Raw genomic sequence first — 14,132 nt, 5'->3', positions numbered from 1 at the left:
TTACATTGAAATGGGGATTGAATGGTAACCACCTTGGTAACCATCTACCCCATCTTCTGCATAGTTGATACTGTTTGTGTGTTCAGTTCTAAGATCATTGATCCTTCCTTTGTTTCACTGCCACCACTGTTCCACGATCCATCAAGAGGTAAATTGATAGAAGTAATGTTAGTAGCAAGAAAATCTGCTTCTGGCAAAGTAGTTTGTGATATTTTTTATTTGTTAAATTAAAACAACAATCAGGTGAATCATGGATAACACATGGCTAATGGCAGGTCTTCCTGCAGTTATCTCTGCTGCTCTGCACTACTGTTGTTCATACTAAGGCAGACACACAGTGAGGCCAGTAAGAGCAAGCCTTGTAGAATGGAGTGTATACATATTACAACACCATGGAGTTAATGCCTGGAGTTGTTGTCTTGGTTAGAAAACGTAAACACAAAACTGTTTTAAGTAGTCCACATTCTCCTGCCCCTCTCTGTCTGCTTCAGAAGTACATTTCCTAAAAACAAGGATATTCATTTGGGAAGGACTTCACAGAAGGCTGCAAGAAGAAGATGGGATGATACAGTGCAAAAATAGGTGTACCTAGGAAATACACAGGTTTGGGACCAGGCACTGAAGGAGTGAGTAGACCAACTTGAGAGCATACAGGGAGAAGAACTCCAGTCAGCAGTGCCATAGTGTGGAAATGATCTACATTAGGAAAGAGATAAGACTCAGCTCGGAGCCAGAGCTTCAGGTAAGAGCCACTGGAGCTTGTTCTGTGTAATCAATACTATACAACTTGCAAACGTAGTGATAAGTGCATTCATCAGAGCCGCTAATCCATAGTGGGTAGCTGCTGGGAGTCCCTCTATCTAGTCTGGCAATGGTCCCGTATTGATTAGTTTTCTCCAATGTACTCTTCCACAAGTAGTGATATCAATATAACAGACAGCAAAGTTCTAATGTGTGGGGAGAGTGCAGCTAAATTATCCAAAATGGTGGACAGTTTGAAATGTAGTAGCAGAATTGTGTAGCTGTCGTCATTTGAGATGAGATGCAGAGATCGCTGTAGTGATAAGTTCAGTTGGTGGTGACCAGGGAGTTATGAGAGGAAAGGTCCACGCTACTTGCACTGAAGCCTCTGCTTTCTGCCCGAAGACCTTGAGTATCCTGAAAAATAAATTCCCTTTCTTGTGAACATGACACACACACACACTAAGAGCCTGTGGAATGACACATGTGACACGTCCCACAACTATGATTCAGAAGTTGGAGGGGAAATGTTGCCGGGATCTTCATTTTATCCTGGGAAATTTCTCAAGCCATGAGGAAATGGTAAGAGTTACTGTGTGCATGCAGATTCAGTCATTTCATCTTTGTGCTGCGAATACTATGGACACATGCACTGTTTTGAAGAGTTCCACATAACACATGGGTCCTGCACACCCCTAAATACAGTCAGAACTCATATTCAGGGTAGCAACATGTCATGCCATTATGATCCCACTGACACACAGTAGGTTGCATATTACATACACAACTGTATGCCTGGAAATCAGACCAAATTTTCTGGAGAAACTTCAGGCTTTCTGAGCTGATTCTTAGTATATTCCCTCCAATACATAATTCTACACATCTCAGCTGCCCTGTTCTTGGTGATACCCCACAGAGACCTTACATAGTTCTGATAAAAGCAGCCTTTTATTTTAGCCTGAGGAGACTGAGGCGACTTTTGGCCATTTTATTTTTATTTGCCAAAATACACAGAGAAAGTAATGCACTGAATGCTTTATTTGCCAGAAAGGAAGGGGTGTTCTCACCTGGAAGGAATCTTCACTGGATTTATTCAGATAGTTCAGTGAAGCTGCTCGTTTCATGCTAATAAAGGAAAAAAGAATAAAGAAGTATCCGCAGGAATAACTTCTATGCCTACTCTAGTCAGCCTGAGAAGCACACTGGAAAAGGGCACACAGGATCTTCTGGCCACCCCTATTCTAGCATGTATTGCCCCTGCCCCCAATGGAGACCCTAAATGAGACAAACGGCTAGAATGTTCCACAGCCTCAGAGAAGGGCAAGGGGAGGCTTACTAATTTGAGATGCCTAAGGCATAAGGGCATGTAAATCCCAGGAAAGGTCTCCTACTTTGTGTTCCTTGGCTCCAGGGGGCCATTTCCTTGCAGCTTCTTGACCAGCAATTCACTACTTCTCCTTATCACATCCCGAATCTTTCCTAGTGAACCGCTGCGACGGAGGACACCAGTACCATCCTGGGAAGACAACAAACAGCAAGAGCTGGTAATTGGAATACTGACTATTCTATAGAACGGAAGAAATCATTGTCTCAGCATTCCAATAACAGCTTATTAGAAGAGGAGTGGTAAGATCTCTTAGGGAGAGAGATCTGAGGGCAAGAGTGCCAATTTTATATGGGCCGGCACCCTTCAAACAAGCAAATTTGAAGTTCTACTGACGTAAACATACTCATGTCATAATCATACCGAAATAGTAAATAATGTGTGGAATTCACTGCCACAGGAAGTTTGGTGGCTACAAGCATAGACAGCTTCAAGAGGGGACTGTATGGAGCAGAAGTCTATTAGTGGCTATTAGCCACAAATTATAGATGGAACACTATGTCTAAGGCAGTGATGTTCTGTATTCTCGGTGCTCAGGAGAAGAAGAGTTCTTATATGCTGCTTTCTCTACCAGAAGGAGTCTCAAAGCAACTTACAATTGCCTTCCCTTTCCTCTCCCCACTGTGCAATCAATAATATACAACTTGCAAACGTAGTGATAAGTGCATTCATCAGAGCCGCTAATCCATAGTGGGTAGCTGCTGGGAGTCCCTCTATCTAGTCTGGCAATGGTCCCGTATTGATTAGTTTTCTCCAATGTACTCTTCCACAAGTAGTGATATCAATATAACAGACAGCAAAGTTCTAATGTGTGGGGAGAGTGCAGCTAAATTATCCAAAATGGTGGACAGTTTGAGATGTAGTAGCAGAATTGTGAAGCTGTCGTCATTTGAGATGAGATGCAGAGATCGCTGTAGTGATAAATTCAGTTGGTGGTGGAGCTATGAGAGGAAAGGGGAGCCCTGTGAGGTAGGTGAGGCGGAGAGAGCCCTGATATTACTGCTGGGTCAGAACAGCTTTATCAGGACTGGCGAGCCACCCAGCTGACTGCATGTGGAGGAGCGGGGAATCAGACCTGGCTCACCAAATTAGAAGTCAGTACTTCTAACTGCTACACCAAGCTGGAGGGGTGGGGAAGAACAGTTGGAGGGCGTCTGGAGTTCTGGCTCTGCTGGAGGACCTCCTAGTGGTATCTGGGTTTTGGCCACTTTGTTACACAGAATGTTGGGACTAGATGGGCCACTGACATGATCCAACATGGCTTCTCTTATGTTCTTACGTCCATTTCTCCTTTCTATCTTGATCTTACTTTCTTAATGCTAAGTTAATACACTGATCAAACATCTGGTAAAGCTTTTTGCTCCAGGCCTATGGTTGAGGCCAAGAAATATCAACATTCTGGCCTCCCTACTTAAGGGTGCAATCTGGACATACTTTATGTGTTCCTCTCCCTGGTATACCCAGGAGCTCTGGGAAAGGAAGAAGGAAGTCAGATGGCTAGAGTGGGTGTGGAGGAAGACTTGCGACAATGTGGCAAGGACATCTCATCGCACGCTTATGAAGGCGTATCAGAGTGCAGTGAAAGTGGCGAGACGGGACTCCTATGCTGCTGAAATCATGTCCGCAGGCTCTTGCCTGCCACAATTGTTTAGGGTGATTAGGTCTCTTACTGCCCTTGAGGAAGGGTGTCAAAATTTTAGACAATTGGAATTGAGCTGTGAGGCTTTTGCGAGCCAGTTTGCAGACAAAGTTCTGTTGCTCCACTAGGACCTACCTGCCATGATTGATACAGTTCATGAACTGGAAGCTCCGTGGTCATCGCGGGGTTAGTGTTTGATGGCTTCAGATGGCTCTTGTTAACTGAAGTGGACAAATTGCTGGGGTCAGTGAGGGCGACCACTTGTTCCTTAGATCCGGGGACAGGTGGATAGGAGGCCGTTAGCAGGAAATTGTAAATCTCTCCCTCATGACAGGGGAGTTCCCGGAAGGGCTTAAGGAGGCTGTGGTTCACCCTCTACTGAAAAAAACATCGCTGGACCCGCAGGACCCTGCCAATTGCCGCCCAGTTTCGCATCTTGCGTTCCTGGGAAAGGTAGTGGAGCAGGCCACAGCAGATCAGCTCCTGGACCTTTTGGAAGAAACTTCAACCCTGGATCCATACCAGTCTGGCTTCCGCCCTGGCCACAGGGTGGACACTGGGCTGGTCGTGCTAGCAGTTGATATCCGGTGCTAGCAGGATAGAGACGGTTCAGCTGTACTAGTTCTTTTAGACCTGTGGTCGACCACGACTTGCTGGTATGCCGCCTCACCAATACTGGACCGTGGGGGACTGCTTTGAAATGGCTGGTCTCCTTCCTCTGGAATTGGACCCAGAGGGTGGTAGTGTGAGAAGAGTTATCAGACCCCCTGGCACTTCCTTTTGGAGTGCCACAGGGGGCAATACTCTCTCCCACATTCTATGCACCTTCTGGCCCAGCTGGTCCAGGGCTTTGGGCTGGGTTGTCATCAGTATGCGGATGACACCCAGCTCTACCTTCTGCTGGACAACTGGCTGGACTCCCCCTCCCTGGATACATTTGCCAGATGTTTGGAAGCAGTGACTGAATGGCTCAGGCAGAGTTGTCTGAAACTCAACCCCTCTGAGATGGAGGTCCCATGGCTAGGTGGGAAGGGGCAGGAACAGGTAGCGCGTCTCCCATGCCTGGACGGGGTGCAACTAACACCTGCATCTTCAGCCAGGAATCTGGGGGTGATCTTTGATGCCTCCCTCTCCATGGAGGCTCAGATCACTAATGTAGCCCAGACGGCGTTTTTCCACCTTTGCCAAGCGTGGCTACTAGCACCCTACCAGTCCTGGGAACACTTGACCACTGTGATCCATCCAACGGTCACTTCCAGGTTAGATTACTGTAACTCGCTCTATGTGGGCCTTGCCTTGCTTTGATCTGGAAACTGCAACTGGTACAAACGTGGCTGCAAGGGTCCTCACTAGAACACCATGGAAGACCCATATTCAGCCAGTGCTAAAACAGCTGCACTGGTTACCAGTCTGCTTCCTGGTCAAGTTCAAGATTTTGGTTTTAACCTTTAAGGCTATATGCAGTCTCGGTCCTTCCTATCTGTGGGACCGCTTGTCTGCTTATGCCCTCCACAGAGCTCTTCGAATCGGTTGGTGGTCCCAGGTCCCCAGGATATTCGTCTAGCCTCGACCAGAGCCAGGGCCTTTTTGCCCCTAGCTCCAGCCTGATGGAATAAGCTCCTGGGAGAGCTGTGGGCCCTGATGGAGCTATCAGTGTTCCGGAGGGCCTGTAAGATAGAGCTCTTCCACTAGGCTTTTGGCTGAGGTTGGGGAGGAAGAGCTGTCCTGGGTTCTACGAACTGGAGGTCCCACCTAGTTGAAGCCCTGTGTGAGATTACCTGGGCTGGCCAGAGTATGGATGTAATCAGGGTTGGTGATCTAACTGGGATAGGGGAGGGATGTTGGTTCCGCCATCTATTGGAGTTTTCAGATTGTATTGTTATTTATTGGGGATTAATTAAGGGGTTTTTATAGGGATTTTTGTATTTTATCCTTTATCTTTTGGAAGCTGCCTCAGGCAAACTTTGTTGGGAGGGGCAGGATATAAATTAAATAATAAATAAATAAAAGAGAAACAGGCAGCTTGTCGAAAACTGAGAGGCTTGCTTTTAATGTTAATCGTTTTTAGGATTGTTGATTTTATTAATTTCACATGATTTTATGTAATTTATAACTGTTGTGAACTATCCTGAGCCCTTTGAGGAAGAGCAGCATACAAGTGGAAAAACTGTGAACTGTGGTGGGATAGAACATTCCAGAAAGGTGCCTTATATGAGAAGTGCAGTGTGGGTCCTGCATTGCCTTGTACTTCTGTAATCTCACATTCTGCATTGCTCTCATTATGCCAGCCTGGGAAATGTGCTGTTCATATTGCCATTCAGTTTTGTATTCCTCGTCCTATTGCATTGCTCATTGTATGTCCTGTCCTGGAAAATTACACTTTTTTCTCTTTGTTTACTCTGTAATTCCTTTTGAGTCATACATATTTATTAAAACATTTATCTGCTGCCTTTTGGTCCAAATAGGATCCCCAAAGTGTTGAACATTTAAAGAGTTCTTAAAATTGATTATATATAATTAAATGAAATCTTATGCACATACATAACACTACAATCAGGGAGGAAAGCCAGTAATAGTTATTGAGGGTATGGCAAAATAAATAGTTTTCATCTGTTAGTGGAAGATGACAATGGAGAAAGGGAGACAAAGCTCCTCTGGGGAGGGAGTCACAAAGTTTTGGGGTCATGAGTGAGAAAGCCCTTAAATTGCTACCCATCTAGCCTCAGATGGCAGGGGTACCTGATGCTGGGCCTCTGAAGGTAGATTCATATGGGAAAGGGCAGTCTTAAACATATGCTTAAATAAGCTAAATAAATCCAATGCATTCCATACAACCTGGATATGGCCCACAGAGAAGGACTGGCACAAAATTAAAAGTATGTCCTTGCAGGAGATAGCAAATTAGAAAGATTGTGGTCACAGCATTAACATTTGCTTTATGACTAAGACATTGTGTCCATTATTATTATTCTCAATGTACCCTTTGCAAACAGGCTCACAGATTAGAATGATCACATCAGTACTACCAGTTCTTGAATTGTGTCCTGCTTAGGACAAACACAGGACACAATGTCACATGGAGCTGCTCATATTGTGTGGAGAGCTGATCATCTCTGGTCTCCAGCCATGTGGTCTAACAATCTTTTTAAAACAAACACTGTTCCGGGGCAGTTCTTGGAAAATGGTAAGCTCAGCTCAGTGCATAGCCAGGAGCTACAGCCAGCTTTCTACTTAGTTAGAGCCACTGTACCAGATGTTTTCAAGTTAGTTGTGTATAGCAGGGGTATAAGCAGGGGTAGTCAACCTGTGGTCCTCCAGATATTCATGGACTACAATTCCCATGAGCCCCTGCCAGCATTTGCTGGCAGGGGCTCATGGGAATTGTAGTCCATGAACATCTGGAGGACCACAGGTTGACTACCCCTGGTCTATAATAAGCGATTGTGCGATTATGTAATTGCACTCTGATATAAGAACAAAGCCATACACTTAAGAAGAGCTCTGTGGATCAGACCAAAGAATCCATATAGTTCAGCATCCCATTTTCAAGAGAAACCACCCAGTTGCTTCCAGGAAACTTTTAAGTAGGCTGGGCAGGATGAATATCAGTGTTTTCAGACATCCTTCTTTCCCCTATAGATGAGTAGCACCATCAGAGCTGAACAGTATCAACCAAATATTTGGTGGGGAGTCTCATAGACATAATTCTTTGCAGTGTGCAAAGATTTTTGGTTCAAGGCAATCATTTGTATGTTTTCACACTTATCAGTGCATATGTAAATACAAAAAAAAGAGAGACACGTTTGTGCTTTTCCCAGTGACCTTTGTTGACCCTTTGATAGTTTGTTTTAAGAAATCCCCAAATAAATGGACTTTGAGTTGAACACAATTCTTAAATGCAGTTTCTTCGCGCTTAATGATCCTGCCCTGAATTTCACACGTTCATGTCCTTTTTTTATTTGCCTGTACCAAGTGGTTGCTTGAGCACATTTTGGGGTCTACCTGGCCACTGGTGAAAGACTCTCAACGCTTCAGGTTAGGTGTTCTCCTAAAGAAATTCAGAACTAACCTAAAAGTTAGGGGCATCCATCTGGATAAACTGAAAGCCCTCTGAGGGAAATTTTTGACTGTCTATTGTGTAAGGTGTGTAAATATGAGTTACGTATACAAAAGATCATTAATATTAATATAGTGTAAAGTCATGAGGAAAATGTGGGGGGATTATCTTCCAAACAGATAGGACTGTCAGGTACCCCCCTGGCTACGAGCAGGGAATGGGAGGCGGGGGGTAGGGTTGCCAGATTCAAGCTGGGATACTCCTGGAGATTTGAGGATCAGACCTCAGAAGGGTTTGGTGGGAGTCTGGGGAGGACCGGGACCTCAGTTAGTTACAACACCAGAGATGCCCCCCTCCAAAGCACCCATTTTCTCCAGGGGAAATTATCTCTGTTGCCTGGAGAAGAGCTGTATTCCCAGGGGATCACTGGGTCCCACTTGAAGGCTGGCATCTCTAATCACAGAAAAGCTACAAAGTAGGTAGGCCTCTGGCCAGTGAGTTGATACAGTTACCAAGGGAGCAAATCTCATGGAGTGTCCTTTATTTGATATATATGGCAAAAGGATTCAAAATGCTGATTAAACAACTGTGTGATAGGTCAGTGTGAAACTGAACCACTTAAGGACCTCTCAGAACTATTCAGAAGACTGATCAGATGAGGGCCTTAGACACAAACAAAGAAAATTAAAGGCCAGGCTCGGCCTAGTCAGAGTCAGCCTCTTTGGGTGAAAAGTTAGTTGCTTCTGGCAGAAATAGTAGAGGATGAACTCATTGAAACAAGAAAAATATGATCTGGCAAGGTGAACTATGAAGAGCCTCAGAGAGTCAGCCCACTGAGTGATTCAGGTATTCTGGTATCCTTCCAGTGACTTCAATTAGCAGTACTACCCAGAAGAAACTCACTTGCTTCACATATGTGCCTGGTGTCTTTAAGGTGGCTACAAGTAGATGAAAACTGAGGAAAGACAACTGCTATATAGTTGTTGTTGTTGTGTAGTTCATGAATATGTGGTACCTCTGGTGCATGTAGTAGCCTAAGGTTCTGGACATGAAGGCCAAACATGGTAAATGAGAAAGGTAGTGTAACGTTGTGGATTAGGTAACAGGACTTCAATTCATACCACCATCTCAGCCAAATATGCATATTTTTAATCCCATAATATTCAAAGCTCAAAACACATTTCTCCCTGAAAGGTGTGATTTCTCAGATCTACACGTTAAGAAAGCATTTTATAAAGTAGGTCATCCAGCTGCTCTTGTTGTCCCCTTCAATTTGATGGGCATTAGTGTGTGCGTGTATGTGCCACAGTGAACAGCAGCTTTCTTCCATGCGCGCTCTCTGTCACGCTCTCTCTCTCTCTCTCTGCATCGCAGCCACACAGAGGCGGTTCATGCATTCTTTACACAAAGGCCATGTCTATGACCACTTTTCTAGTCAGAAAAATGGATCACATGCAGTGCTGGGCATCCAGAGCTGGGTTGCCAACTGGCCTAGAGAAACATGTCCTGTTCCTTTAATGGGATGCCCCCAAATGCCACTCTTTATTTACTTCATATACTTTCCCCCCAACTATCTCCCCTTCTCCCTTTTATCATCACAACAACCCTGTGAGGCAGATTAGATGGAATGTATGTGCCTGGCCCAAGGTCATCCAGCAAGCTTCCCTGGCACAAGGGAGGGGGTTTCAAACCCTGGGTTGCCCAGATCCTAGAATGACACACTAACCATGGTGCCATGCTGGCTATTAAAGAAAGGCCTATTGGTGACACTTGGTCAAAGACTTGCCCTTGAAGAGAGGTACTTTCTATCCAAAAGAGAAAAAGAAGCACAGGGGAGCAGCAATTTAGAGTCTTCTGCCTTTAATTGGAGGTAAATTAGTTCACAACATTAAAGAAAGCACCAAAGTATCAAAGGCAGAGAGTAGATCATACTTCCTCATTTCCCCCTGCCCCAGTGCTATTGAAAGGCCCGTGGGTAGTTCCGAGCAAGGCAGAATGCACAGCTGGACAGAGAGCTGATGGAGGCAGTGAGAGCAATTTCTCAGGACAAACTCCAGAGGTTTCTTCACAGCATCCTGGGATTGGCTCTACCTGATCACTTGCACAGGACAGAACCCTCCACAGAGAGCAAACTACTGGGCTGTCAGCAATGCCATCCATTTCCCCTTGCCTGCCTTGCAGCCTGAAGCATGCATGAAGAGGCCTTTTGCAGACGCACACAGGCAAAGCTAAAAGCTCCACTACATCTGCACAGGGTCCCTGAAAAGGAACCAAGACAGGCGTTTAGGCCCGGAGTCTTCAAGCCATGCCATCTCACACCTTTGCTTCTAAACATCCCTTCTGGATCAGACCTGGTAACTTAACGTCTGCCCCGAAAGAGCAGCTCAGGGCAATAACAGCACACTCCTCTTAGTCAGCTCTGACTTTCAGCAGTTTATGGACACCTTAAGCAAAAAGGTGTACATATCCTACTAAGTACCTACCAATAACTCTAAGCAATAAACATACCCTTTCTTTTTTTCAGAAGCCAGCTATACTCACAGAACACCATCACGGACAAAAATACACATACACACACAACTGTGCATGTTACGAGAGATGGAAGGCAGTATCCTGCTGGCCTGGGGGAGGGGGCGGCACACCAGGTCACTTCAGAAGAAGACTTGCATTGACCACAAATTACTAGAGCAAGCCAAGAACAAACCATCTCCCCCTTCCCACTACAGAAACCAGACCCCAACGTCCAGTTTTCTCCAGGCCTCATGAGACCTACATACTAGCAGACTTTTACCAATATATTCTTAGCCTTCTCCCACTTTATATTTTGCTATTATTATGCTGCACACACACACACACACATCCAACAACTCTACCTGGCATCTTGATAATTTGGCCTCCCTCTGAACAGTTTCTAGCCTACAGTATCCCATTGATGTTCTAACTTTAAGCCCCTACTCCAAAGAAATATTTCTACCACACCCTGTGTGACACACCCTGTACTCTAAATCCTGGAAGGAACACTCTCCCCTCTTGCTCAGGGCTCTGCTCTGAACGCATCACAAAGCCAAGCCCTTGTACAATCAATGACATAGCTCCCACTGTCCCTCATAACACTTCTATCCCACTATAAACTTGCACGTCCTAAATCGTTTATTGGCCCATATTAACACACACTATGCTGCCTGGTACTGAATCAGACTGTACTGAGGTCACTATTGTCTACTCTGACTGGCAGCACCTCTCCCGAGACTCAGGTGGAAGTCTTTTGCATCACCAGCCACCTGATCGTTGTCACTGTGAAAATAGCTAGGGCTGAACCTTGGATCTTCTGCATGCAAAGCAGGTGCAACAGCCTCCCAGAGGCCCAGCAGCTCATAATGAGGTCTTCTACTGCTTCTGGACTATGTCCTGCACTCTCTTGTGCACAACAATCTTAATCTTCACCCTACTTACGTAGGACATGCAGTTCCAGCTCACATGCCATGCGTCTAAGCAGCAGCTGCATTTGCTACCGTAACTGCTGAAAAAACACCAATGCTCTCTGTGCCCTCATTTTGTGGCCTTCAACTCGGTCCTTTTAATCTCCAGTGTTGAGTAACGGCATGATTTAAAAATGTACATTCGTGACAATAAATTAAGAGATGTAAATATGCAATTGCTTCCTCCTCCACATTTGAGAGAGAAGCAGCTGACAAAGCTGATGGCAGTCAAGTCGCCTCTGCCTTCACTTAGCTGTCCTCTTGGACTGCGTGAGGAAACCCTCCCCTGTTCACAACCACAGAGACATTTTCTTCTGAAACGAAGGCACCCTGCAGTACCACAGGAAGAGCTGGTCCAAAGGAGAGTCTCATCAGTGAGGACAAAACAGGATCTATACGATGAAAAACTTACCTACTACAACAGCCCCTTGCAACTACAGCCTACCCCCATTTTGCCACCCATTCTGTCCCAGAGGTGGACCATGGTCAGCTCAATCAAAGTAAAGCTCCCAGCCAGGAGACTATAGTCCGTGCTTGTTGACTTGTCATCTTTTGGCTCAGCGCATCCTTCAGTATCTTTATTTTCCTCATATTCCCCATGATGCTTGTCCTGGGGCAACGGAACAGACGCTAGCTACTCAAAAAAAAGGGAGAACGGAGCAGCTTCCATCTTCTGTTCCCGTCTCATGCCTAGCCACTTTGAAAAATGGCATGCCAGCCCCAAACAGCAGCGATGGATGCATGAAATACCACTGTAACGTCACACGCTTGATCTGACAGTGGGAAAGAGAACAGAATGCAGCTCACCCACGCCCTCCTGCCCCCTTCCCCATAATCTGTCTGCTAACTCCCGCCTTCTGCCCTCATGGCAGGGGACAGAAAAAAGGAACACGGGAAGGCCAAGGAGGGGACAGAGAGCTCAAACAGAAGCAGCCAATTCCATGATATTAGGAGGCAACAGGGGAAAAGGGAATGTGTTGTACCCAGAGGAGTAGGGCATAGAATGGGACAGCAAGGACCCTGTTAGGCAGGAAGAGCCTTTGTTTTGTTTCCCCCACGTCAGACACCTGAAAGAGAATGGAGTCCTGCTGACACCAGGGCCTGATGGGGATAGGGGAGGATGGGGAAGGCAGGTCCAGAGAGATTCTTCCTGCTATCTTGCTGGTTGATACAGTAGAACAGCCGGGTGTTGCAAGCTGGACATTCCTCTGCCGGTGCTGCTCTGCTCCTCGGTGCTCACAGAGATGGAAGGTTGGGGGGACTGGAGTGGAGTCCTTTGCCGAGGAGAGCAGGAACAGCAGGAGGAGGGGGATGGGTGGGTGGATTGGAGGAAAGAGTTGGAAGGTACGGCACAAGCATCCGGGTGACTGTGGGGGAGGGGGGAAGAGGAGTCTCAGGAGGCATTTAAGCCTAGTGCACAGAGGAGAAAGACACAATTTACAAGGCCGCAGTGAGGATGCATGATAATTCTGATGAAGGGCAGGGAGAAAGGGGGAGTACAGGCTACAGTTTGGGTGGGGAGGTCAATCAACTGCAGAGGGGTGGACATACCAACACACACACACACACACATACACACAGTTAGCTTTTGACATGGGAGGGAGTCCTTTTTAAAAGGCTGTGAGGGGACACAGGTGGCTGGATAAAGGAGGCTAGGATCCATTTGAGGTAGAGGCTTTGCTTAGTCATGCTGGACCACTAGGTGGGTCGGGGGGGGGGCTTCATTTTGCACAGGGACAGACAACAGTCCCTGCTTTCACTAAGCTGGCACTTAGGATGGTCTAGAATCCAACCATCCCATTCTAAATAACACGCAGAATGGCTTATAGGCTCGCTGCACTGCACAGGAAGTAAAACGGTGTGATGGAAAACCGCTCGGTGGTAAAATGTACCACTTCAGGTGGCAAATGGGAGGGAAACATTTCTTAATGCTTCTCTGTGTTCCTGCAGGCTAAAACAAAGCAAAAGACCCTAGCAATCCTGCACCAATATGACTTCTGCTCTGTTAGGTTTTCAGCTTGCAGGATGACTTACATAGGCAACTATGGAGGGCATAATCGGAAAAACAACGTATGCCTTCCCATTGTTGAAAATGAATCAAAACTATCAGTCCATCACTTTTCCTGGAAGTGAAAAACACAGCCTGGGTCAATGCTGCCTAAATAGAAAGCATCAAGGTGCAGCAAATGGGAGAGAAGGGCTAACACCTCCCTTCCTGGTCCAAGCATCAATAGATGTAGTAAGGCCATGCTGAGCTAAGCTGCATGACTGCAACGGCAGCCAGGAATAGCTCCTTGAACTATGAAGGAAGGAGTCAGAGCCTGGTATTGTCTTTGCTTTCCAATTCCTGTTGCCTGTGATTTTTTTAATGGCAGAGACTGAACCTGGGATCCTTGCCAGGCAATGCACTCTTCTCCCTGTCTCTGAGTTGTGGTCTCTTTCTCAAGGACTGCTTGGGTTATTACAGACCAGTTCTGGCAGAGATCGTTCCATGCTCCCTCCACCCTCTGAATGCTCAGATCAAACCGAGAGCAGCTGTGGAAATACAAGCTGGAATGATTTCTTGAAAGCTTTATACCTAACGGTGTATAGATTCACAGTCAGAGTAGTTCAGCAGTGGAATAGGCTGCCTAAGGAGGTGGTGAGCTCCCCCTCACTGGCAGTCTTCAAGCAAAGGTTGGATACACACTTTTCTTGGATGCTTGAGGATGCTTAGGGCTGATCCTGCATTGAGCAGGGGGTTGGACTAGATGGCCTGTGTGGCCACTTCCAACTCTATGATTCTATGATTTATAGAAGTTCAAAAAAATTGGGGTGGGGGAATAGCTTCTG

General features: G+C 46.1%; 1 protein-coding gene across 8 annotated transcripts in view; it reads right to left on the bottom strand.

Moving 5' to 3' along the window:
* Positions 1–198: 198 nt before the first annotated feature.
* The window catches only part of KLC4 (kinesin light chain 4), a 56,409-nt gene continuing 42,475 nt past the window's right edge, over positions 199–14,132 (bottom strand). For 6 of the 8 annotated variants that reach the window (XM_077336703.1, XM_077336681.1, XM_077336664.1 and 3 more), the window contains exons 14-16: positions 2,133–2,257; positions 1,809–1,866; positions 199–1,158 (exon numbers count right to left, since the gene is read on the bottom strand). In XM_077336703.1, the coding sequence (XP_077192818.1) occupies positions 1,069–1,158; positions 1,809–1,866; positions 2,133–2,257 (273 nt within the window). In that variant the 3' untranslated portion in view covers positions 199–1,068. Of the gene's footprint in view, positions 1,159–1,808; positions 1,867–2,132; positions 2,258–9,664; positions 12,711–14,132 lie in introns of those variants that run through there. The other 2 variants (XM_077336712.1, XM_077336723.1) reach the window with 1 other exon arrangement.

Source organism: Paroedura picta, chromosome 1 (assembly GCF_049243985.1).
Source record: "Paroedura picta isolate Pp20150507F chromosome 1, Ppicta_v3.0, whole genome shotgun sequence".
NCBI lineage: Eukaryota > Metazoa > Chordata > Lepidosauria > Squamata > Gekkonidae > Paroedura > Paroedura picta.
The sequence above is the reverse complement of the archived record's forward strand: the minus strand, read 5'-3'. Positions and strand labels throughout refer to the sequence as shown.